A 24,989-nucleotide genomic window follows, 5' to 3' on the forward strand; every position below is an offset into this window, starting at 1 on the left:
TGAGGAACCCACCTTCCCTTTCCAAGATCATGATGTGGGCCTCAGTAAATGGAGGATCTTCTAGAGGCCTTGGGTGGTGCAATGGTTGCCCAAAACTAGGCTTGTGCCCCCTATGGGGCAGCATTCTCCTAGAAATACTTTTCATTTTAGATTATCCATACATGAGTCAATGTCATACTTGAGGTTGGGGCAAAAATAACACTTAATCTGGAAGCCCTTATGCAGTACCTGCTTGCCACACACTAAACCGTTTTTTTACTACTGCTGATAACTCTTCTGAGCTGTAGTCTAAATCAGACATTAGCTGCAGAATATGAATCAAGAAAACAAAGACATACCCTATGGGGTAGTTATCTGCCCATGGAAGACTTCTGTGGCCAACCAACAGAGTATATGTGCCTCAGAGATAAATGTGCCCAATACAAACTGCACAGAAAAAAGATCTGAAGATGATGCCAGCCAACACACACTTTCGATACTACCAATACCCTCACAACGGAACAAGGACATCAGTTAGAGCCCACAGAAGGGAACACCTATGGAGGACTGGCCAGCTGCAGGATAAATACAGGGAGGATACCCCAAAACTACGGAGTCCAACTGTGAATATTATGATGAACATCAGAACCATATGCGTGCCAGAAAAGAAATGACAGACTCAGAATGTGCTAGTACAGACTGTGCCCTGAGCATGGAACCATATGAGAAAATTGCCAAATCATGACTAAAGAATACAAGTGCAGGGTGGCTCAATGTCAGAATTAAAAGAAGAATGTGACAACTTTCATCTACAAATTTTAGTCCCACCCCCATAACCTTCATGTTGTACTGAGCATGGAAAAATGAGAGCCACGCAATCAGCTACTGTCAAACAAAATGCCAGACCATTAATGAAAGGAGACACCTTATTGAGGCAGGACCCAGCAGGAAGTAATCTGAGTAAACTTTGCATACTACACCACCACGTATACACCTGAGGGAAAATGCATGAAAAGCTGAGTAAATTAAAACTATATGCTGAACATGGTACTGAAGAAAAGCATAAACCCAAACAAGCTCCAAAGTTCAAAAGCAGCTGCAGGATGGCCTGCAGGGACTGATTTAATACTTACAGTCAACCTCTCATTATGGATTCAGACCCAGAGACAAGAAGCAGCATCACTGAAGCCCACTCCATTTTGTGTGAAACTTCAAGAGGTGCCACTAAGCATGTCAGTGTTGGTGGAGTGGAAGGAAGAAACCCTAACTATGGCCAGGGAAACCCAAGATTGATCAGAAAATTTGGCAACTACTGGATATGGACTGGATGATAGTCACACTGCTTTACTATCATAACATTGAATGTCATACTCTTTTTTTAATTAATTAATCGACTTATTTGGTTGAATTTGGTAATGTCGTAATCAGGATATGCTGAAAATGAATACTGCAATGGTCGACATTCGAACATGTTTGAAACCTCTGAAATTAAAAATGTATCCTGAGAAGTTCTGTACTGCTGCAGTGACAGAACGCATTTTTTTTTTACATCAAAATGGTTTACAATGGTTTTCTGTGTTTGCATTTACATTAAAAAAAAGGGGTACATTTCCCGATCTGCATTGTACCCTGATCTCCATTCATAATGCTGATGTCATATCAGCAAATGAGTAATCACTTTCACTAAATTAACTTCAAACACTTTCAGTTCGACGTTATGAATCTTTAAAAACATGCATTCAACCAAACCATATTCGTCTAAGTAAAATTCCACATTATGCTAGTCAACACTGTACACCAATGGGGGGTATACAGAGAAGCAAGGATCTCTCATTAAGATGCTTTGGACACCAGAGCTTGAAGAGATCACTGGGAGGACTATGTGGAAAACACAGAAGGTGCAGCTGCTCTAGGGCTCAAGGCAGGTACATCCTCACATGCTATACCTCACTGCCCACCTTATCTACTAAGCAGAAACATCAGCACATTCTGGGGCTGGGGCTCAGAAATGCCCTGGCACAAAGGTCAACATATGAGACACTGCTGCTTTGGTGTATTCTGTACCTCCAATCCCTAACCCACCAACAATGGCTTAAGGGGGCATGGGGGGGGGGGGTAATACCTACATTAATTACTCATTTCCTAATTCGATTCCCTCCCATCTGTCAGCAACAGGAGGATGTTGAAGCTACAGGACAGATGCAAACAACAGCTGACAGTTGAAAGTGCATCAGAAAAGTGAGGTGTCAATGCACAATGGGAGGCGACAGCTCAGTTACACTTTTTACTCAAAGCAGCAGGTATGCGGGTCCATTCTACCCCATTAATACCTTTAATGCATGAATGGAAGGAAAATATGGACAAACAGATGTTAGACAAAAAAAGTGAGCTTAAAAGCCGAGTTCATGTTTGCAGGCTTTAGGTCTGATATACAGACTCCTTAACTTTTACTTAATTTGCATGTTCCTTTTTTATTCAACACTGCCTCTAGTCTGTTGCTCATCTGGGAGACTTCATTTTTTCATTCAACATAGATCCTGGCTGAATGTTATTCTGGGTCATTTGGACTTCGTGCAGACATCAGAGTTGCCCCGCCATAGGCAAGTCAGGAGTCTTAAGGTGCTAGCAGAAGCCACAACCTTCTACATCATAATCCCAGGAAATATGTGCATCGTCAATGGTACAGTTTTCACGCATGAGCTCAAAACCAAAATCACTTTCTGAGGGCCTGTACTTTTTAAGAATTAAACATGAGAATTTTCCAAATGATAACTTAAGACATTTGAACTACATGAGTGGCTAGAAAAACTGATAACTAGTGCACTGCATATGCTCACAAACAAACAATAAGCTAATGAGTAAAGATGTAAGCAGACCAGATTAGTAGTATTTTTTAATATATTAATATTTCAACACAAGTCTGGAGAAACTGATAACAAGCTACCACCATTGCTGCCAGGTGCAAAAGACTGGAAGGAACCAAGAAGTCGTACCTTACAAATTCTTAGAAAAAGTGCACGAGAAACCACGTATAACCTGTGTGGAATGTATGCAGTAATGGAATGATCTTCATACAAGGAAATCCAATAAAATATTTAGCTGGGCAATCAGGGATTTCAGTTATTACTTGGTGGAAACAATGACAGATTTTGCTCTCACCTGCTGATTCCGAAGAGATTCAAGTTCTCTCTCCAGTCGTGTTCTCAATCGGTGCTCCAGCTGTTCACGTTTTTCACAAGCAGCTTGAAGTTGTGCTAATGCTTGCTGCATTTTCTCTACCTTTTCAACATAAACCTGTTTCTTTTTCAGCTACAACGAAAGTACATAAGACAGGCAAAACATCAGACATTTACAGTAAATTATGTTTAATCAAAATCATTTCTCTGCCATTATGAAGAAACCCATGCCCATTCCTTGTGATTTCAATTTCCTTGTGGGGAGGTACCATGCAAAAATTTACAGTACCTCGAATTTTTAACCTGAATAAGAAAAAGTACTGAAGAACTGCTGGACTGCAGCCAAACAGCAGCAGAGGGCACAACCAACTGCACTTGGTGAAAGAAGTTCAGTTGGCTGTTTAATTTATTAGTTTCCAAGGAGTTAACTGACATCCAAGAAGTTGCAACACTAACAATTACCCAAAAAATTACTTAATGGCTGTGAATTGTTCCCACAGACATTTACTACTGTAACACTTTTAGCCGATACTGAAAGACCTTTTGTGCTAAGGTAATACTCAGGTGTTTCTGGAAGACCGATTATTCAGTACAAGCTGCGTATGTTGCAAAAAGAAAGTGAGAAACAAAAAAAAAAACATGGGACACCCAACAAATTCAGTTCATAACTATCTGTGGTGTGGGGCATCTCTACAAACTTGGCCCATGAAAAGAATTCCACTCTTCAAAGAAGAACTGTGGTACTTCAGTGTGACATCAATTGAAATCATACAAAAAACCTAATAAATGCAGAACTGAAAACAGAGTTCACTAAATCTGCAAGGACCATATACCTTGTACTCTGGAAAAGGAATACTTTTTCCCCACTATGGCTGCAGGTACTAAAAAAAAAAAAAAAAAAGATCTCTCAGCTTTTGCTCAAGCCTCATTTTTTGGTAATAACAAAATCCATGTATCTAGTTTCCTGTTTCCTTACTGTGTGTGTGTACTTCACTGTCTGAGATGACTACACCTCAGGGAGGCATCTTGCAGTATAAATGCAGTCCTTCAGAAATGACTCGCTATGTAATTCTGTCTACCTTACAAAAATCTTCTCTGTTCTCAGCACAACGTCCTACTACTACAAAAAACTGACAGTTAACATTAATCTATGGCTTTCCAAAAACAAGAAAATCTCAATTTCAGAACTGCTTTAAAACAAATAAAACTTGCTGATCTACTTTTCTTTATCTTAAATATACTGGATTTTAAAAGTTGTTAGAATCTACACAACAGAGAAACTTAAAAGTCAGCCTTTCACTAACTCTTGACATGTCTCCAGTTTCTCTGTGCACCCAGGTGTTTGACCTACACGGGTTTAACCTGCTCATCTTTTTCCTGGAAACAGAGCTGCATGACATTTACCCTTTGCTGTGCTTTAGTTCCCTTGGCACTAACCCAAATGTGCCCAACTGTATATCACACTGGGAGCAGGAAGTTCAGTGCGTTTCTCAAACAATACATGGAAGTACACACATCTATTTCATACAGCAATATACGCATTCTTTAAATAGTTTTGGTTTTAAGGCACTTTGTGAACTGTAGCCCTTTTTTAACTCTCTCAGCATTACTGAAAAACAAAACAAATAATTAAAATGCATGGCAAAGAAGCAATGCAGTTATCAATAAATGTGACTCAGAAGTTCCTGGCACTTGCGGCTAAAACTGGGAAACCACTTTTCATTTGGTTCACACGAAAAGGCTACTATTTTATGAAAACTTTACAACTTTAGTTACAGAGGTGGCACAGAAACTTTCTTCAACCACTTATATAATCACAAAATTAATCATATCCAAGGAACAAAAAGTATTCTTAGACAATATGACCCTGGACAACTGCAACTTTTTTGTTTTTTGGTCTACTAAAATGTAAACTTAAATGAAACATCTCACTGGAATCGTGTACAAAACAGAGTCGCAACAGACACAGGAAACTACAAAATCAAAGCATTTTAATAAGAGCCAAATTATCACAAAGCACTTTACAAATCAAAAATAAATTCAAACAAGCAACTATTAAAAGTTGAGATGAAAAAAGGAGCTACACGAACACCACCAGAAATTAATTTATATATGAAACTAAAACTTCTAAAAGAAAAAAAAATTAAAAAAATACTAAGATAAAAAAAATAAAGTAGAAATACACATAAAACTTAAAACAACTGGCAAAAAATAACATCTCAAAATCACAACAAAATATTTTGCTAATTCAGCATATATGTCACATTATATAGTATATAGCTTAATTTCAACTTTAAGCAATTATCAGCAAGTGTGTGAGTATTTACTCTTGGTTGCAAGACTTAAGAGCAAAGCCTAAGTGATCAAAGCCAGACATGGGTAAATTTTGCATAACCCATACATACAAGTGGATTTTTGCTACTATACAATGCCACTACTTAAAAAAATGCTAATTCTAATGTCCACATAAGGATACCTGTGGATTCCCAAGTCCCAGTAGTGAGCTTAATTTACTTGTTTAAACACACACACATATATATATATATATATATATATATATATATATATATATATATATATATATATATAAATACTTAAATCTCGAACTTCAGTATCTTGAGCCCAAGAAGTGGAATCCACAAAACAATGAAAACTAAACACCGTGAAATTCAAAACCTCGAATACCAGACGTTTTGAATTTTACGGTTTTACTACACACACACACACACACACACACACACACACACACACACACACACCCTCCACCACACAATTACTCTACTACAAGAAAGCAGGGGCCCCCCTTCACCCTCTATGTGGGGGGTGACACCCTCCACACACCCCCTACTTAAATACTCTCACTCCGAGGTCATAGTACATACATACACACACAAAACACCACCACACAAGCTACTTTCTCTTCACATACACACAACACAGCAACAAAACACACTGACACACACCACAGCCCCTACCCAAACCCCTTAACACACACACACACACACACACACACACACACACACAAACACACACACACACTTACCTGAATACATAACCATAGTGGAGCTTTATAAGCGCGAACTTCAAAACCTCCATTATTCGAGGTTTTGAATTTTGCGCTTCTAAACATTCGCTATTACGTGGATTCGGCTTCTTGGGCTCGAAATACTGAAATTCGAGATTTCGGTATTTTGAGCTTCTGAACGGAATCCATATATACATATAAGGGTCTACTACGGTTGACTGAAAACTCACTTGACTGAAAATGAAATTACTAGGACCACTTCACTGAAAACTCATTTCTTTGAAACTCATTTCATTGAAAGTCATAAATGGCTTTTCCCCACTGTAGTGCGACCCTGGTGTTAGTATATAAAGTAAGAGGGGTGTTGGGGGCTTAGCCCCCCACATATTATAAACATTTTAAACTATGCACGGTGATACATACAAGTGCAATAAATAACTGTTTCCAAAAGAGAATAAATAACCAAGATATGTGAGGGGCTTCGCCCCCCCACACCCCCTTACTTTATATACTACCTCCAGGGTCGCACTACAGTGGGGAAAAGGCCAATTATGACTTTCATCAAAATGAGTTTCAGTCAAGTGAGCTTTCAGTGAAGTGGTCCTAGTAATTTCACTTTCAATAAAGTGAGTTTTCAATCAACCGTAGTAGACATATATATATATATATATATATATATATATATATAACCTACGTACACATACATCTCTGCTGGTAGGTGTAACTTTTCATTTTAATACCTGCAGCAGGCTTGACATCCTATGTAATAATGGATTTAGAATGGGCACACTGTTTTCTCAATGTGCATGTATTTGTACATTAACTTTGTGAGGTAACCGAGTTAAATAAAATTAAATCCAGATAAATACACTTCTCTACTCTATGGAACACAAAGTGGAGGCCATATGTAGCTCTGTTGCATTCACAGAGGGCCAGAATGATACATATGAGTCACTGATTAGTAAACTCAATGAACATTTTTGTGCAAAAATAAATAAAAAATAAACATCCTTCCACAGATGTGTAAAAGCAAACTGAGATTGTGTTGTGCAGTGAAGCCCTTGAGAGATGACTCAATGAACTGGCATTAAACAATATCTATGAGTGTAACTCGGTGGAAGATGCACATTTGGTACAAAGATTTATTGGGTGTGCAAAAAAAAAAAAAGTGCACAAATGAGTGAATGCTCACTTGAGTGAATCACACATGGCTGAATTTAGTTTTATATAGTGTAGGTAAGCAGGAATGTGTAGTAAAGTTAAATGTTTGAATGAAATAGTGGTGGTTGTGAAGATGCATGTGCAAGACTGTGCTACAGCAGTGGTTATGAATATGCAGCTGTTAGCAATGTTAGAGTAAAGGTAAGGTGAGCCAGTATTATGCATGTTTTGCGAGCATTTATCTTGTGCAATCATACTGTTAGCGAAAGGGGTTTTAGTAACAATGTGCACGGTTAGGGTTGTGGTTAGCACATGTAAGTAGGATGGTGGAGGGGGGACACATTTCTTATGCTCCTCTGTTGAGGGGGGACATCGGAGAGTCAGAGGCAGGCAGAGAACCCACAGCTTGGAGTGGTTCAGGGGTTTCAGTACAAGCTGTCCCAGAAAAGACTATGTGGCACCAAAGACCCAGAAGCAGTGGAAGCCCAAGCTGGATTCGAAGAAGAGCAGGTTACTCCCTCTCTAGAGTGGGAAAGGATTTTCTCAAATGGCTTAACTGCTGACACCAAAGCCAGACATACAGAAAAAGACCTCCATAGTTCCAAATCCTCCTCTAGTCATTAATGCAGTCAGATCCTGGATGGAGGCTGGTGTCAAGTTGTCAAAAGGCAAGGCTCTGCAATCCTCAGAACTGACCCCAGGCTCTCTACACCAACCCCTCGGCTTCAGGAAATGTGCGTCACAGAAAAGTACAGTTGTGTACACTTACCATAAATGTAGATGTTTGAGTGTATTCACTGTTGCAGTCATTACATTTGGGTAATCTGCTGGCAGGTTGGCCTGATTAACAAAGTCTTGGGTCCTGCATCGATTGCTGTCCCTTCATCCATGACGTCAGGTCGTCAGGGGTAGAAAACATGCAGCCGACGCCATTACATAAGTTTTTCTTGCCCCAGATGTCAGGTGCCCCCCTAATGGGAAGCAAATAAACATAAAAATCACAAAGGTATACTTCCAACAAAAAGTAAATACACCAAAAAGGCTTCTAAGCATAGTAAAGGAAAGTAGAGTTATAGCCAGAAGAAATTAGGGGGCTGGAGGGAGGGTAGCCAGGACTGCAACAGCAAATACACTCGAACATCTACACTTATGGTAAGTGTACACAACTGTACTATGTTCTTCATGTTTCACTGATGCAGTCATTGCATTTGGGTAGATTCCCAAAGCTATGGTTGGGAGGAGGAGTTTATATAGCATTAGGGCCAGCTATAAGGCCCTGCAAGACAGCAGTGGCAAAGCCAGCTCTGGATTTAGAGAAAATTGGCAAATGACAATGCTTGGTGAAAGTATGTACAGAACTTCAGGTAGCGGCTTCTAGGATGTCCCTGGTAGGAACACCTCTGAGAAAGGCTGCAGAAGTAGATGCAGCTCTGGTGGAGTGAGATCTGATCCCCTGGGGATAGGTTTTCCATGGTGCTTATAGCAGAAATGAATGCAATGGCGTATCCATTTAGAAATGGTTTATTTTGAAATAGCCTTCAGTCCTGTCCAAGTAGAATCTAAGTTGTCTGTGCACATCCAAGGAATGCAGAATCCATTCCCCTTTGTTCTGTGGATTGGGAAAGAATGTTGGCAAATGAATGGACTGATTAAGAGCCACACTGGATACCACCTTGGGCATGAAGGATGGATTGGTCCTGAGTGACACCCTGTCCGCATGAAAGATGATGAAAGGCTCCACTGCCATAAGGGCCTGTAATTCAGAAATCCTTCTAGCTCAAGTGATTGCTAAAAGGAAGGCTGTTTTCCAAGAAAGAAATTTTAAGTCCGCAGTAGCAGCTGGCTCGAAAGGACGCAGAGTGAGTTTCTCCAATACAAAGGCGTGGATTTTAATGGAGGAAAAAGACAGGCCCCTTGGGAAGCATCTCAGTTAAGTACTGCAAAATCTGAGGTAAATTGGGCGCTGCTGTGCTCATCCCTTGAGATTGGTTTCAGGTACAGAATCTTTTCCATTTGTCAGCATAAGATTTTCTAGTACTAGGTCTCCTTGCATCTAAGAGGACATCCATCACAGGTTTGCTGAGGGATGAAAAGGGTGAATTTAAGTGATTAGCCAGGCTGCAAGGTTCAATGTTGGAAGCTAAGGGTGCAGAAATTGGTTCTCCTGCTGGAACAGCAGGAAAGGGGTCTGAGACAGGTGCCATGGAGATCACTGCGACACACTGCGCAGGAGGGGGTACCAGTGTTGATGCGGCCAGTCTGGAGCAATCAAGATCATCCTTGGTTTGTCCTGTTTGACTTTTAGTAGAACTTTGTGGAGCAGAGGCAGTGAAGGGAAGGCTTAGACTGATAGGTTTTTCCAGCTGAAGGACAGAGCATCCACTTTCCAGGCTTGTTTGTGGGGAATCCTTGTGCAAAACTTGTCCAACTGGTAGTTTTGGGGGAAGGCAAATAGATCTATGCATGTCTGGGCTCCCCCATTCGCTTGTCAACATGTTGAAAATCCTTGGTTCCAGTTTGCACTTGTGTGGGTTCATGATGTTTCTGCTTAGTCCGTCTACCAGTACATTTAATTTTCCTGGCAGGAATTGAGCTTGTAGGTGAACTTGGTAGCTCAAGGCTGTGTTCCACAATGTCATGGCTAGTCTGCAGGGGGGTAGCAATGTGTACCCCCCTGATTGTTTATGTACCACATAACCGTGGTGTTGTCCGTCTTCACCATTAGTTGTCCTGAAAGAATGTAGTCCTTGAAGGCTGTCAAAGCATTCTGTACAGCTAACATTTCTTTTTGATTGATATGTAGGTGGATCTGAGTTGGGTTCTATTTGCCCTGAATGCACTTTCCTGCCAGGTGAGCCCCCCTATGCATAGTCTGATGCACCTGTTGTTAGGATATGGGCGGCAGGGGGTAGTGTAAATGGTAGTCCTTTGTTTTGGTGGCAGGCCTCTGCCCACCAGAGGAACTCTAGGCGTAGGCAAGGTATGATAGGAATCACTGTTTCCAGGCTGTGAGAATGTTGACTCCATAGGCTTTTTAGAAACCACTGTAGTTTCCTCATATGCAGTCTTGCATAATTAATTAGAAGAATGCAGGAGGCCATGAACCCCAAGGCTTGCAGTATTTGTCTTGCAGATAGCAGGGTTTTGTGGTGACTTGTTTAAAATAGGTTAAAATAGAGTTTGCTTTTCTGGCATAAGGTAAGCCATCTGGGAAGTTGTATTCAAGCCTGCTCCCAGGAATGTAAGTTGTTAACAGGGTACCAGTTGTGATTTCATTTTGTTTATGGTGTAACCCAGACAAGTTAGAACTCTTTTTACAAACGCCAGATGATTTAAAAGTATGCCCTGGTTTTCTGCCTGAATTAGACAATCGTCCAGGTATGGGTACATTTGAATACTTCTTTGCCTGCAAAATGCAATAACTGGAGCCAGGCACTTCGTGAATACCCTGGGCGCAGTAGACAAGCCAAAGGGCAGTTCAGAGAACTGATAATGCGTGCAGCCTGGTTTGAAGCATAGGTATCTTCTGCAAGATTCCCTGATTGGGATGTGGACGTATGCTTCTTTTAAATCTAGTGTTGTCAACCAGGCGTCTTTGCTTAGCATAGGAAGTAAGTGATGAAGACTCAGCATCTTGAATTTTGGAATCTCTAGAAAGGTGTTTAGAGTACACAGGTCCAGGTTTGGACGCCATGATTTGTCTTTTCTGGGTACCAGAAAAAGTCTGGAATAAAAACCTTGTCCCTTTTCCTCTTCTGGTACCAGATGAATAGCCCCCATGCTTAAGAGGGAAAGTACTTGTTTTTGAGCCTCTGCCCACTGATTTAGAGGGCAGATATGGCCACCCATTTGGTGTTGGCAACGTGTGGAAATGAAATCTGTATCCCTGGGACACTATTTAAAACCCATTTGTCTTGGGTTATGAGTTCCCAGTTCTTTGCATGAAGAGCAATCTTTCCCCCCAAAGGGGCAGTCAGAAGATAAGTGCTTGGTACTTTTAAAAGGAAGTCATTGAGACTGTTTACCATAGGGGGGTGTCTTGTTATTTCCAGATTTGGAAGTGGAGGCTCCCCACTGCTTGGTTCTGTGAGTCCCCTGGGACTGAAACCTGGGGTTTTTGCTGTGTCTGGGTTTGGCTTGAGAAGACCTGGAAGGGACTGGAAAGGACTAATTCTTAGTAGGCTAGTGCCTACTAAATCTAGGAGGTTGCACTTGTAAAAAAAATCTTTAACAGTTTGCATAGATTTAGCTTTATCTGCCATCTTTTTAAGAACTTCTTCAGCCTTGTTGCCAAACAGGCGGTCCTGATTTAAAGGAGCATCCAACAATTTAGCTTTAACATGATCAGGCAAGGACTGCTCTTTAAGCCAAGCATGCCTTCTAAGCACAGACCCAGTAACAGCAGCCCTGCAAGAGGCCTCTAAAGAATCAAACCCACATTGCAAAGTATGTTTTCCAACTTGTTCAGCAGAATGCATTAAGTCCTGTAAATCTTTATTTTCCACACAGTCAGGAATCAACATCATTTTCTGTTTAAGCAGTCCAATAACATGTTGCTGATATTTTAACATATGAAATTGGCAGTTTAAAGCTCTGATTGCCAAGGTTGCAGAAGTATAAACCTTTTTACCCCATCTATCCAGCACCCTGCAGTCTCTATCAGAAGGGGTAGGATTTTTAGCAGTAGAAGCCTTAATGCCCTTGGGGCCCTGAGAAATAGTCTCTGGATCTGCAACAGGATTTTTGAAAAGAAACTTGTGGGACTCAGGAACCCTGTAGTATCTGTCAGGTTTACTAAGAGCAGGAGGCAGGGAATCAGAGGCCAAACTGGATTCCGAGAAAACATCATCAACAATGTCTAGTACAGGAGGAATAGCCAAAGGCCTATGCTGAGGTAGAAGAAGGAAATCCCTAAGCATCTTTTTTGAATCAGAAAATTCCTGGCTTGGACATTGACATGGATTGAGATTTAGGCATTAATATTGAAGGTGTCATTTTAATATGCAAATCTGAAGGTCTGAATACACCCTCAGAAGTCGGTGCCTGCACAGCAGCTCCGGACCCATCCAAGGTAGAGACATCCGCGGGTTCCATAGCTGAAGTATCTCGAGGCATACCGGACTCCGAATGGGTCTCAGTAGAGGCCTGTGAATCAGAAGTGGCGGGTATCACGGGTTGCGAAAGCACCTCTCTGAGTACCGATGAACTGGTGACTGGCTTAGGAGATGCGTTGTTGGCAGTTTTGGACCTTGGCGGCCTGTCTCTGTCTTTATCTTTGTGTTTTTTCAGAATCCCAATAGTCGGATGGCTATCCGATGACATTTCTGGATAGTTAAACCGAGAACCGAAATATTTAGAGGCAAAAATATACCGACAACGGATAGTGCGCTGATTAAATAAAGCACAAAACCAACAGCAAGGTACGTCGTGTGGTCAGGGCCTAGGCAAGGAATACAATACGAATGAAAATCTTTATTAGGTATTTGCTTTCCAAAAGTAATGCAGTTATTAACTTTTACTTGACATCGGTAAGGAGCAAGAAAAAGTTTCCCCAATGGGGTACTTAGCTTTAAGTTGAAGACTTCGGTTCTGAAACTCGAAAACGAAAATTTCAGGAGTCGGCCGACCGGCACTTGCGAACTGCTTCTGCTTCAGGCACCGCACGGCAAGAAAGAATGATGTAATGGTTTCGGCTGCATGTTTTATACCCCTGATGACCGGACATCATGAAAGAAGGGACAGCAACCGACGCAGGACCCAAGACTTTATCAGGCCGACTGAGGGCAACCTGCCAGCAGATTACCCAAATGTAATGACTGCAACAGTGAAACACGAAGATCATCTGTCAAAGTTGAAGATATCAAGGTCATCAGCTCTAACAGGAGGACCACCTGGGTAGAACTCAGATCTGAGTTTGCCATTTCCATCAAAGGTGGGGAAGGAGAAGTGACAATAGAGATGAAAGGGCCAGTCTCACCACCCTTGAGGTGGAGAGAGGAGGAAGAACCCCAACTGGATCTGAGCCTTCAGAAAGGTCCTCATCATCTTATTCTACTCTACATTAGTGAAGCTCCTAGATAACTGCATAGATCTGGAAAAAAAAAAACGAAGGGCAGTCTGGATGACTGGTGCCCTGGTATGTCAAAAAAGAAGAGAGTAATTACCTGAATGCATTGTGGGCACAGTTCTAGACAGAAAAATGGATTGAACAAGTCAGGAGCAGCCAGCAATCAGATCCAGATGGGATCTGACACCAGAGCTGGATGACAAAATACCAAAATTGAAGGCTAAGGAACCTTTGGAGCAGGTCTTTCTACAGTTCAAGTATCTGTAATCATCCTCCTATGGTCTCAAGCTTTGCCTTTAAACAGAGTTCCTCTCTGCCTTTCTCTTTCCTTTGGTTTCCTCTTCTTACTTCTATCTGCACCCTTCTTAGAAGAAGGAGATAACAGAAGCCGAAGACAAAGATTCTCCCATTTGGGCTGGGAGAACAGCCGTCAAAATAAACTTAGTTTGTCTTATCAGAAAGTGCCCCGAGACCAAAAGAAGCATAAATTTCATACTCTTCTTCAAGTTGGGCCAAACCCAAACAGTACACACACTTATCCTGCAGGTCCTGTGATGGAGTTTTGTGGATACAGATCTCACATTTTTTTAAACCTTGAAGTCTTCTCAGACATCAAAAAATCAAATACTTGACAATAACCTCAAAACAAAGAAATAAAAAAAATAATCATACGGATTCAAATGCCAGCAAAACTAAAGGCCCAAAACTCACTTCAGAGAGAACACTAACCCTATATGACCCTCATCTCTTCCTCTCTCTCTCTCTCTATGTATATATACATATATATATATATATATATATATATATATATATATATATACACATATATATATATATATATATATATATATATATATATATATACACACACATACACACACACACACACACACACACACACGCACACACATATATGTATGTTGTTGTTTGTCTTTCGGCTTTTCCCAGTTAGGGGTCGGCACAGCGGAACTCTGGTCTGCTAATGATTGCCAGTAGATTTTTCATGAACGCCGAGGTGCCAGTTTGACGTTCAACCTTCAACGAAGGCACGCTCATTTACGCATGTCTTTCTAACGCCCACCCAACCGCGGGGAGGACAAGCAGACTTCACACAGAAGGCACTCCCCGCACTCCAGCCGAGAATCAAACGGGAGACGCATATACTTCTAAATTTCCAAGTTTCAAAACTTCTAATTTCTTATGGTCGAGACAACACACCCTGCACCCCCACACCCCATGCTAATTAAATATACCAACTCCGAGATCACACTACTGTAAGGAAAACAGTTAATATACCATTCCATGCTGTATGGCAATCACCATTTAAACAGTTTGAAAACTTTGATCTTATGGTCTTGACCACAAGAAATTCGAAGTTTTGAAACTTTGAAATTTAGAAGCATATATATATATATATATATACATACATACATACATACATACACACACACACACACACACACACACACACACACACACACACACACACACACATGTTCTTATCAGAAGGGTTAAACTATATGATTTGAAATGTGTACGTAGTTATGAGTGTTTTAAGTTAATAGGTTATGGGGGTGTTCTTGGGGGGTATCTGTTTTTTTGTTTGAAGGCTTTCGTTTAAAAAAAAAAGCTTTACAAAATGTGGTATAGGTTCAAATGTAGATGACAAGAAACACATGTATAAAAGATTAAGCTGCCAAAACATTAGTGGGTGCATATAACAGCTGGAAATATACTTTCAAAAAGCTGTCACATATAATATGTGGGAATGATAACTTATCATAATGGCTATGCTGTCCACATTATTTTGGAACATGAACAGCCTTACAGGTAAAGACAAAGATAAGAGTATTGAATTTCATTAAGAAATGCAGAGTGTAAATAGCAGTGCTACAGGAGATGCATGTGGAAAGAAATGAACATGTGAATTTAATAAAGAAAAGATTTTGGAATGAATACTTGGGAGAATATCAGGTACAAAAGAAACATGGATTACTTAGACTAATTGCTAGAAATGCAATAGTCACAGAAGAGGGGAAAAAGATAAAAACTGTAGACCTGTGGTAGTAACGGCTATTGGCCTGAGAGGGATATTACATTGGCATCTATTTATATTCCACCTAAAACTGCTGTTGTGGAGCTTAAACTTTTGGGGGAAATCTGCTCTCAGCAGGGAGTATAGCTTGTAAGTAGAGACTGGAACTTAACATGGACAGGGGTAGTCAGTGCTGATCTGTAAAGTATTTCCATCTAACCAAAGAGAGTTGGGGCAACCTGAGATTAACATGGCTAGGCTTATAAAGGCTCTAGGGCTACTAGCCTAGTAACCTCCTATGCACCTATAAGGATTTAACTAGTGTAATTAAAAGAAGTAGAAATATTACCTTGTCTGAGTTCTAAACCCACTTCTGTCATGCAAGACAGGGAAGTCAAGATCACAACTAAAGAAAAAAGTAGAACTAAAAGTATGCCCTGTGGTACCCTTAAGTCAGGCAAATGTGTGATGTGCTTCTAAAACAAAGGAACAGAAAGAAAATAAAAATGAAAGGGCAGCACATACTGACAGACAAGACCACCTTGAATAGAGCCCCAAGGATATTACTGTTGGGTCCAAATACAAGAAGTCTAAGCAAGAGCAAGAGGTGTCTATGAATCAGGATCCTAACAAAAAGGAACTGAAAAAAATGAAATAAAGCAGACTAAAAACATGTTAGTAATGATCACTTGTACGAGTTGCCTTCTGAGCATCATGGTGCCAGAGACTAATGGACAGGGTCATGAAACTCCATAACAGCTGTGCTGCAGATTTCCTACAAAGTGTTTTACTACACATTCTGAGCCTTGGGACTCCCTCTTTGCTAAAGTATAGGCTGTACTGGACTCCCTGAAGTAAGCCAGATTAACCCTGAATGACTCCCAACAGGTATGACGGAGGTCAAGTATCTGGAGTATGTGACAGAAAATTTAACTCCCAAAAAGTATTAGTGGAAACAGTGAGAAATTGTCCAGTTTTAATAACCAAGAAAAAAGATGAGGGCATTTTTTTGCATTAGAAGAGTATTATCAAGTTTGTGCTCACTTTGCCACAACAACATGCCTCTTCACAAGCCTGACCAAGGAGAAAATGTCCTAGAATGGGTATAGTTCCCCATACTAAAGGCAGATAGCCTAGTATGAACCTATGAACCTATGAACCTAAGAAACAAAGTGGACTGTGGAAGCTGGCACTGATTTTACACAAAGAAAATATGTTCTGTGCTGGTAAATAGCATTTTTCAACTTTATAAACCATTTATCACCTATACAGAAGCCTCAGACAGGGTTAGGAATAGAGCTACCACAAAACTTTAATGGAGGAGCACCCAATTTATTTCTTCAGTTGAAAGTTAAGGAGGGCATAAGCCAGTTATTCTACAATTGAGCGAGAATGCTCAGTTATAAAGTGGGTACTTGGACCTCTCAAGTACTTATATGTAGAGTGTGTTCACTCTGACAGCAGAACATGCATTCTTGTGGCTACAATAGAAGAAAGAAAGGCACACAAAACATTGCAGAAGGGCCCTATCATTACAACCTTTCAGGTTTAAAGTTCATGACAGGCAAAGGTCGACCAACAACAATGCTGGATGGACTGTCTTTGCAAGATATTTCATTCAAGTAACAGGAAACCAACAGTTTTATGCTATGGGGGGGTCAAATGCAACATAGTCTGGTGGTTCTGAGCACTGAAAGTATTTAAGTAAACCAAAAGCATAGAAAATTTGTGTAGGTTCATAGGTTCATACTAGGCTATCTGCCCTGGGGCAATTATAAGCCTAGCCCGATTCTGTATGTCTTACGCCACCCCTTGATTTGAGTATACTGTGCCCTTTTTAAGGTTTAGTTTACTGTGCCTCTGTCTAATAGTGACACGGGAGTAATCCCTGGGACAAACCTACGATCCCCCATCCACTTATCGAGATTCTTCTTGAAGAGATTCAGTGAGGTGCTCTGCCTCACATGAACTGGAATTCTATTCCAGAGCGAAGGGAGCCTCTGGGTTATAAACCTGTCCCTCCAGCAAGTTCTATTTATTTCTGTGCTGAGGTTTACGTCCCCCGAGCGTGTGGCTCTAAGGGATTTAGATTTACTGAGGTGGAGCATGTCCATTAATTCTGGATTTGACATAGCTTTGTATGTCAGGCATAGATTGCCTCGAAGTAGTAGTGTTCTGTAAACTGTCTACATAGCAGCCTTCACTGTCAATGACAGCAATACTGCTTTAACTAAAGTGGGTTTTAGTGAAAAAGCTAGCATGCTTAAGAAAGGCAAGATCTGGCTGGAGTAATTACTAAACAGGTGTTGTTAATGAATGAATGAATGAATGACTGAGGTATAAGACAGGACTTATGAAAGTCTACAGTAGAGGGCACTCAGCCTTGTTTTCAGGGAAATCTAATGACGAGAGCAGCAGATACGGGGAAGAGGCTGTCTACAGAAAAAGAAAACCTGACAGAGAAGTCTGGAATTGCTCTACTGAGAACTCCAAAATAAATCCTGTTACAAGGGACTTTTTCCAGCACTATGGAACTGTGTTAAAGGTACTGTGATACTTCATGGAAAGAACACAAAACTTTATGCCATTTGGAAGAACCTGCATTCTGAGTTTGTTGTATGGGATAAACTGGTTAATTTATACCCCTCATTCTGAGTGCATTTTTATGCTTAAAATCCCGAGACCCATACTGTCAATATCAAAGTAAGAATGGTTTCCCCACAGATAAAAAGGTGATACAACTGTACTAGCAAGCTTTGCTCCACTGAGTATGTGTTGTGAGATAACTACTGTGGAACAACTTATCTAAACCACAGCAGCTGCAGCCAAAGAGATGGACAATTTCATTAAAACCACTAACTAGATTGGAGAACTTGCAGGCATACTTTGTTGTCTTTTCAGTGACATGACACCCAGGAGGGATGGAACAAAGCTGACTGGGATTGAATTATTTCAGTGCAACTGGCAGAAGAAATCCTGAGAGATTTTAGGGAAGCGAAAGGGAATGATTATCAAGATTATGCTGATGTAAAGCAAAAAATTTCTGCTTGCAAGAACAGTGCATACTGCAGAGGTACTACTTTAAAAAAAATTTGGGGTGGATTTTTTTCTCACTATACAACGGCAATATCATGAAGATTCTCAGGGTCAGAATAAGTACAATTTTTTAAAATGCTAACAATTGAAAATTTTCAGGAAGTCCTTACCTACTCATTAAGAAAATGTGTGGGTCAAATTCCCCCTAAAGACTCCAAAAACTATGTTCTGACCACAGCACAAAGGCCTACACTGGAAACAACTCTGAAACAAAGAACTGAAGTAGACATGCTTCAGAAGTGTGCTTTGACAGCAGTATTTTTCAAAGGGCGGTTCATCAAATGGCAAATTAGATATATAGGGTTTCATTCCAAAAGAAGATGATCACGGACTTTCAGCTAGATGAATCACCCTCAACTTCTAGAATCACAGAGAATTTTTTTAAGTACACAGTCTTTGGTAAGAGATACTCCCTCCCCATGCAACCTTACAAAATTAAGTAGGGATAAAAGGGACAAAGCTCATCCTCAGGGATGGAGCAGAGGACATTGCTGCTCTCTTTTTTTAAACCCGTGGTGGTGGTGCTGCTGCGGTAGCGTTGTCGCCTCACAGTAAGACGCTGTCCGGTTCGATTCTCAGTTAGAGCATCTTCTGCGTGGAGACATGCGTGAATGGGCGTACCTTTGTTGAAGGTTGTGCGTCAGGGCTGGTAACTCGGCATGTAAAAAAAGCAACTACCAATCATTAGCGGACCGGAGTTCCGCTGTGGCGACCCCTAACCGGGAAAAGCCGAAAGACACAACAACATGCAGAATAACAGGTGTGTTGTACCTTTAAGAAGCATTTCCAAGATCTGTGTCTGCGCATAAATACCAAGTACATGTTAGCTTCAGTGCCATTTTGAAGGTGCAGCCAGAATGTTAACATCCATGTGTATGATAGCTTATCTGTTTACAAGTTAAACCTACTTAACCTCATTTATGATGTGTTTACATACAATAAAGCTGCTTGAACAAGAACCCACAATGCTCGCTTGTTTTATCCTGACCTGGCGAGCAACATGGTGTCAGAACTGGGATTGTAAAGACTATTCCTTAGAGCCACGAGGTGCAGAGGTAATGGCGAAGGCAAACTAAAAGAATCGAGAGCAAAAAATGGCCAGAGACTAGTTAAAGGTAAAGAGAACCAACACAAATGATTTATTTATTGAAAGAGGTTAAACGGAGCATTACAAGGGCACAAAATGTATTGTTAAGCAAAAGAATAGCACAGAAAAGTTTATTAAGCAAACGAGAAGTAGAAAAGAGCTCATTAATCAGACGAAATGCTTGAAAAAGAGTTATTTGATAAAATGAGCATTAGAAAAGTACATAAAGGGTTTAGAATTACTTGAGAATTGTAAAACAAGCATGTTTAGAGTTAAAATGAGCACAATAAAGTATAATGGGCATGAAAAGAGATTAAATGAGCAAAACGAATAAAACAAAAGTGTATAAAGGGCATAAAAGGCACATTAAGAGATTCAATGAGCAAAATGAATACAACAGAAAGGGCAAAAAAGGGCACATTGAGTATAAATAAAGCAAAGGTGACTGCATGTGTTTTGGGTGAATTACTGTGTTTGGTACAATTTACTACTATGCACTGACTGAAGCCTTGAATAGCATAACTAGAGTTGTTTGAAGTATCTCAAAGTGTGTAAAAGTGCTTACATTGTGTACTTATTGCTGTGCATTAATTCTGAAGAGTCTGTTGTGTGCAAAGTGCAACTATTTTGTGAAGTGCAGTCAAGTGAAGCCATTTCAAAAAGTTTCTTGTGTCTGGGTCTGTCTGTTCACAGAGTGTCTAGCACTACACAGAGTTGTTTGGCCAAGTGCAGCCATTTTGGGAAGATTCCAGTGTGCTATATGCTGTTTATTCGCAAAGTGCAGTTATTTTGAGGTGTTTCTCACTTTGAGCTTCTTCTGCCCAATAAATTTGCAAACTGCAATTACTTCGAATCAGTTTATTCACAATGTGCCATTACTTCATGACAGCTTATTCGCAAAAACGCAATTACTTCGAAACAGTTAATTCATTAAGTGCCACTGCTTCAAGACAGTGTATTCTCAAAGTACAGTTACTTTGAAATGTTCCTTGCCCTCAGCTTCTATTGCTCAGTTTATTTACACTGTGCAGTTGTTCAAAATATTTCTTAAAATGGTGATAAATAACTTTGTCAGTAAAATGCTGATAAATGGCTTTGGCAATAAAGCGATTAGAAGACAAAGAAAGGCTCGTACAGCAAAATGATGATAAATGACTTCAGCATTTTGCCTTTACAAGATAAACGTCTCGCATAGTAAAATAATTTCAAGACAAGTGGCTTTACAGTAAAGAGATTTCAAAGTGTTGCAGTGCCCAGGAAACTTATTTCACAAAATTCAGTTATACAGAGGCTCGTTATGTTGTTATAAGTAGTGGCATACATTTCAAGCACATGTATACATGTATGTACAAGTGTGTGTTTTTGTGCATATTTGCAAGAGTTTTCACAGTAAGGTATGTCAATATGGCAGATGGATTTTGCAAGCCACAACCACTTGTGTTTGATCAGAACATTGAAAGAACTGGAAATATTTTTGCAAGAATACAGTACGTTTATACAAGCAACTTATTCTGATAAAGATGCAAGTACAAGGCCATTAATTTTGCTGAACCTAAAGCAGGGTCAGAAGCCACTGAAAGGGAGTGTTCATTTGTCTATGCACCAACAGTGTATGAAGGTGAAGGAGAAACTCATTGTGTTGTGCAGGCTGAATCAAGGGAAGGCCAGGAATGTTTAAAGCGCAAATTCAGAGAGATGTGTAACCCTCAGACTAATGTTACACTAGAGAGGCATTTGTTTACACGAGAGATCAAAAGCAAGAGGAAACTTTCACAGCTTTTATACTGACCTGAGAAACAAAGGTAAAATGTGTAGATTTGGTGATTTAAAGGATGAACTGATAAAGACAGACTTGTGTGAGGTATTAATAGTGCTGCTGTGAGAAAGATTTTGCTTTGTGAAAGTGATTTAACTCTGATTAAAGCCATTGAGTTGCATCACATTCATGAAGTTACAGAAAGGCACACAAATATGCTTGCTGGTGGTAACAGCATGGTTTCAGTTGGCTCCAGAGCTCGTGTAGACGGCGTGAAACATGTGACTGGCAAAAGCAGGCCTAAGCATGTGGCAGTGGCAGTCCCTGCGCGACTTCCAGGTAAAACTCGTGATCTTTTAGCACAATGCAAGAAAGTACAGTTGTGTACACTTACCATAAATGTAGATGTTCAAGTGTATTCACTGTTGCAGTCATTACATTTGGGTTATCTGCCTTCAGGTAGCCCTCAGCCTGCCTGAATATCAAAGTCTTGGATTCCTGTGTCGGATGCTGTCTTTTCTTCCATGACGTCAGGGGTATAAAACATGCAGCCGACGCCATTACATCAGTTTTTCTTGCCCCACATGTCAGATGCCCCCATAATGGGAAGCAATTATATGTTAGGTTGCACCTCCCACAAAAAATCAAATACACCAGAAAGCTTAAATACACCAAACAAGAAGGAAGATAGAGCCAAGAGAAGTCAGGGGACTGGAGGGAGTGTAAAGTACAGTTTTGTACCTACCATAAATGTAGATGTCCGAACAGGATAGCATCTGCAGTCATAACAAATGGGTTGTCCTGTCGTCAGGCAGCCCTTCGGTCGGCCGGATTCCAAAGTCTGGGTCTGGCCTCGGCTGGTGTCGCACTTCACCCGACGTCATCTCTGCTGGTCTTCGGGTATAAAGGCACCAGCCGACGCCATTTTCCTCAGTGTTTCTTGCCCCAGATGCCAGTTGCCCTCTTGGAAAACTAAATTTTGGGTAAATGCCAATGTTTCCAAAAAAGGTAGGCAAACACAAAAAATAAGCATGTATGTACATATATACAAACAAATACACCATAAGAGATCCCCAGCTAGCTATTAGGAGGGTAAATACCCTAGGAATACCACAGAGGGAAGGAGGGTGGGTAATCCTGACTGCAGATGCTATCCTGTTCGGACATCTACATTTATGGTAGGTACAAAACTGTACTATGTCCTTCAAGGATGCATCTGCAGTCATAACAAATGGGTAGAATACCATAGCCAAACTAGGGAGGAGGAAGAAGAATTATGGTGTAGTTAGGATCCCTTGCAATACAGCAGTGGCAAACCCTGCTCGGGATCTAGAGTATAGAGGTAAGTTATAATGCTTGGCAAATGTATGCACGGAGGTCCAAGTAGCCGCCTCAATAATGTCCTTGGTTGCCACTCCTCGTAAGAAAGCTGTGGTAGTGGCTGTAGTCCTTGTAGAGTGAGGTCTTATGTTCTGTGGAATTGGTTTTCCATGGTAGGAGTAACAGAATCTGATGCAATTTCCTATCCACTTGGAAATTGTCTGTTTGAAATTGCTTTTCCTTCCCTTCCTGTTGCATAGGCCACTAGAAGCTGGTCAGTTTTCTATTGCCCTTGGTTCTGTCCAGGTAGTAGCGCAACTGTCTATGTACATCCAAGGTATGCAGCAGTCTTTCCCCCCTGTTCTGTGGATTGGGAAAGAAGGTAGGTAGGTGGATTGCCTGGTTTAGAGACACTCTGGATACCACCTTAGGCATAAATGTAGGATTAGTTCTCATGGATACTCTATCTGGATGGAAGATTAGGAAGGGTTGTACTGCCATTAAGGCCTGTAGTTCCGAAACCCTTCTTGCTGAAGTAATTGCCAGTAGGAAAGCAGTTTTCCAGGATAGGTGTTGAAGATCTGCTGTTGCTGCTGGTTCGAATGGAGGAGTGTCAATTTTTCTAGCACAAAGTTCAAGTCCCATGCTGGTAATGGTGGTTTCCTAGGAGGTTTTACATTCTTGATTCCTCTGAGGAACTGCCTGAGTAGAGGATGTGAGAAGACAGGGGGATCGAAGCTGTATTCTGCAGAAATAGCTGATGCATGTATCTTGATGGAGGAATAGGACAGGCCTGTATGGAGAAGCTCTGCCAAATACTCCAGGATGTTGGCAATATCTATGTTTGACACATCTTTTCCTTTTTCAGTGCTCCAAATGACAAACCTTTTCCATTTCCCTGCATAGTTCCTTCTTGTAGAAGGTCTGCGGGCCTCCAGGATAATGTCTTTAACCCTTTGGGATAAATCTGGGTTAGTTGCTGTTATGTAATGTTCCAGGCAGTTAGTTGCAGAGTTTTTAGATTTGGATGCATGATGTTGTAGTCGTTCTGAGTTAACATCAAAGGCATCAGGGGTAGTGTCCACGTTCTCCTCCGTGACATGCTCCTCAGCAATGGATACCAGTGTTGTCTTGGCCAATTTGGAGCTATCAGAATTATCCTTGGGCGCTCCTCTTTGATTTTCAGTAGTATCTTGTGCATCAAAGGAAGAGGTGGGAATGCATATGCTGTCAGGCCTTTCCAACTGAAGGATAGAGAGTCCACCTTCCATGCAAGTGGCTGGTATGTCCTTGTGCAGAATTTCTTGAGCTGGTGATTGAGTGGGGATGCGAATAGGTCTATTTGTGGCATTCCCCATTTCTGTGTGATGGCCTTGAAGATGTTCGGGTGTAGCATCCATTCGTGAGCATCCGAGGTAGTTCTGCTTAACATGTCTGCTAGGATGTTTTCTTTTCCCGGTACAAATATTGCCTGTAACTGAATGTTGTAGCTCAGAGCCATATTCCATAGGTCCAGAGTCATTCGGCATAGGGGTATGAATGAGTGCCTCCCTGTTTGTTGATGTACCACATGACTGTGGTGTTGTCTGTCCTTATCATCAAATGGCCTTCTTTGAGGAATGGTCTGAAATTCTGGATTGCTAGTTTTACTGCCAGCATTTCTTTTTGATTTATGTACAGGTGCAGTTGATCTGGGGTCCATAATCCTTGTATGCATTTGTCCAGCATGTGGGCCCCAACCTAGGTCTGAGGCGTCCGTTGTGATGGTTTGGCTTGCTTGAAAGTTGTGGAAGGGCAAGCCTGGGTTTGACTGGCATGCTTGAGCCCACCATAGGAACTCTTGTTTCAGGCATGGGATTAGTGGTATTTCGGTTTCTAAGCTATGCCTGTGTTGAGACCATAAATTCTTTAGGTACCACTGTAGTTTTCTCATATGCAATCTGGCATGGGGGACCAGGATTATGCATTATGCCATGAAGCCCAAGGCCTGCAGTACTTTCCTTGCTGTTAGTTTGTTCTGCTTTGTTAATGCCAAGAAGTAATGAGGGAGTTGTTCTTGTGTTTCTGCAGTTAGGAATGCCATTTGTTTTACTGTGTCCAATTCTGCACCCAAGAATGTTTTTGTTTGGGATGGTATTAGTCTTGACTTTTTTAAATTGACTGTGTATCCCAGGGCTTGTAGTAAGCAAATGACTCTTTGTAAGTCTTTTGTCAGTTTGCTTTTGTTGTCCGCTTGTATCAGGCAGTCGTCCAGGTATGGATAAATTTGGATTCCCTGTAGCCTGCA

At 40.9% G+C, this 24,989-nt stretch overlaps 1 protein-coding gene across 2 annotated transcripts in view; it reads right to left on the reverse strand.

The window, feature by feature from the left end:
* Positions 1 to 24,989, reverse strand: part of AMOT (angiomotin) — a 1,515,905-nt gene that overhangs the window by 452,651 nt on the left and 1,038,265 nt on the right. For both annotated transcript variants that reach the window (XM_044053958.1, XM_044053957.1), the window contains one exon: positions 3,139 to 3,288. In XM_044053958.1, the coding sequence (XP_043909893.1) occupies positions 3,139 to 3,288 (150 nt within the window). The remainder of the gene's footprint in view (positions 1 to 3,138; positions 3,289 to 24,989) is intronic.

This window comes from Protopterus annectens, chromosome 13.part0 (assembly GCF_019279795.1).
Source record: "Protopterus annectens isolate FY-2018-M chromosome 13.part0, PAN1.0, whole genome shotgun sequence".
Classification (NCBI taxonomy): Eukaryota; Metazoa; Chordata; order Ceratodontiformes; family Protopteridae; genus Protopterus; species Protopterus annectens.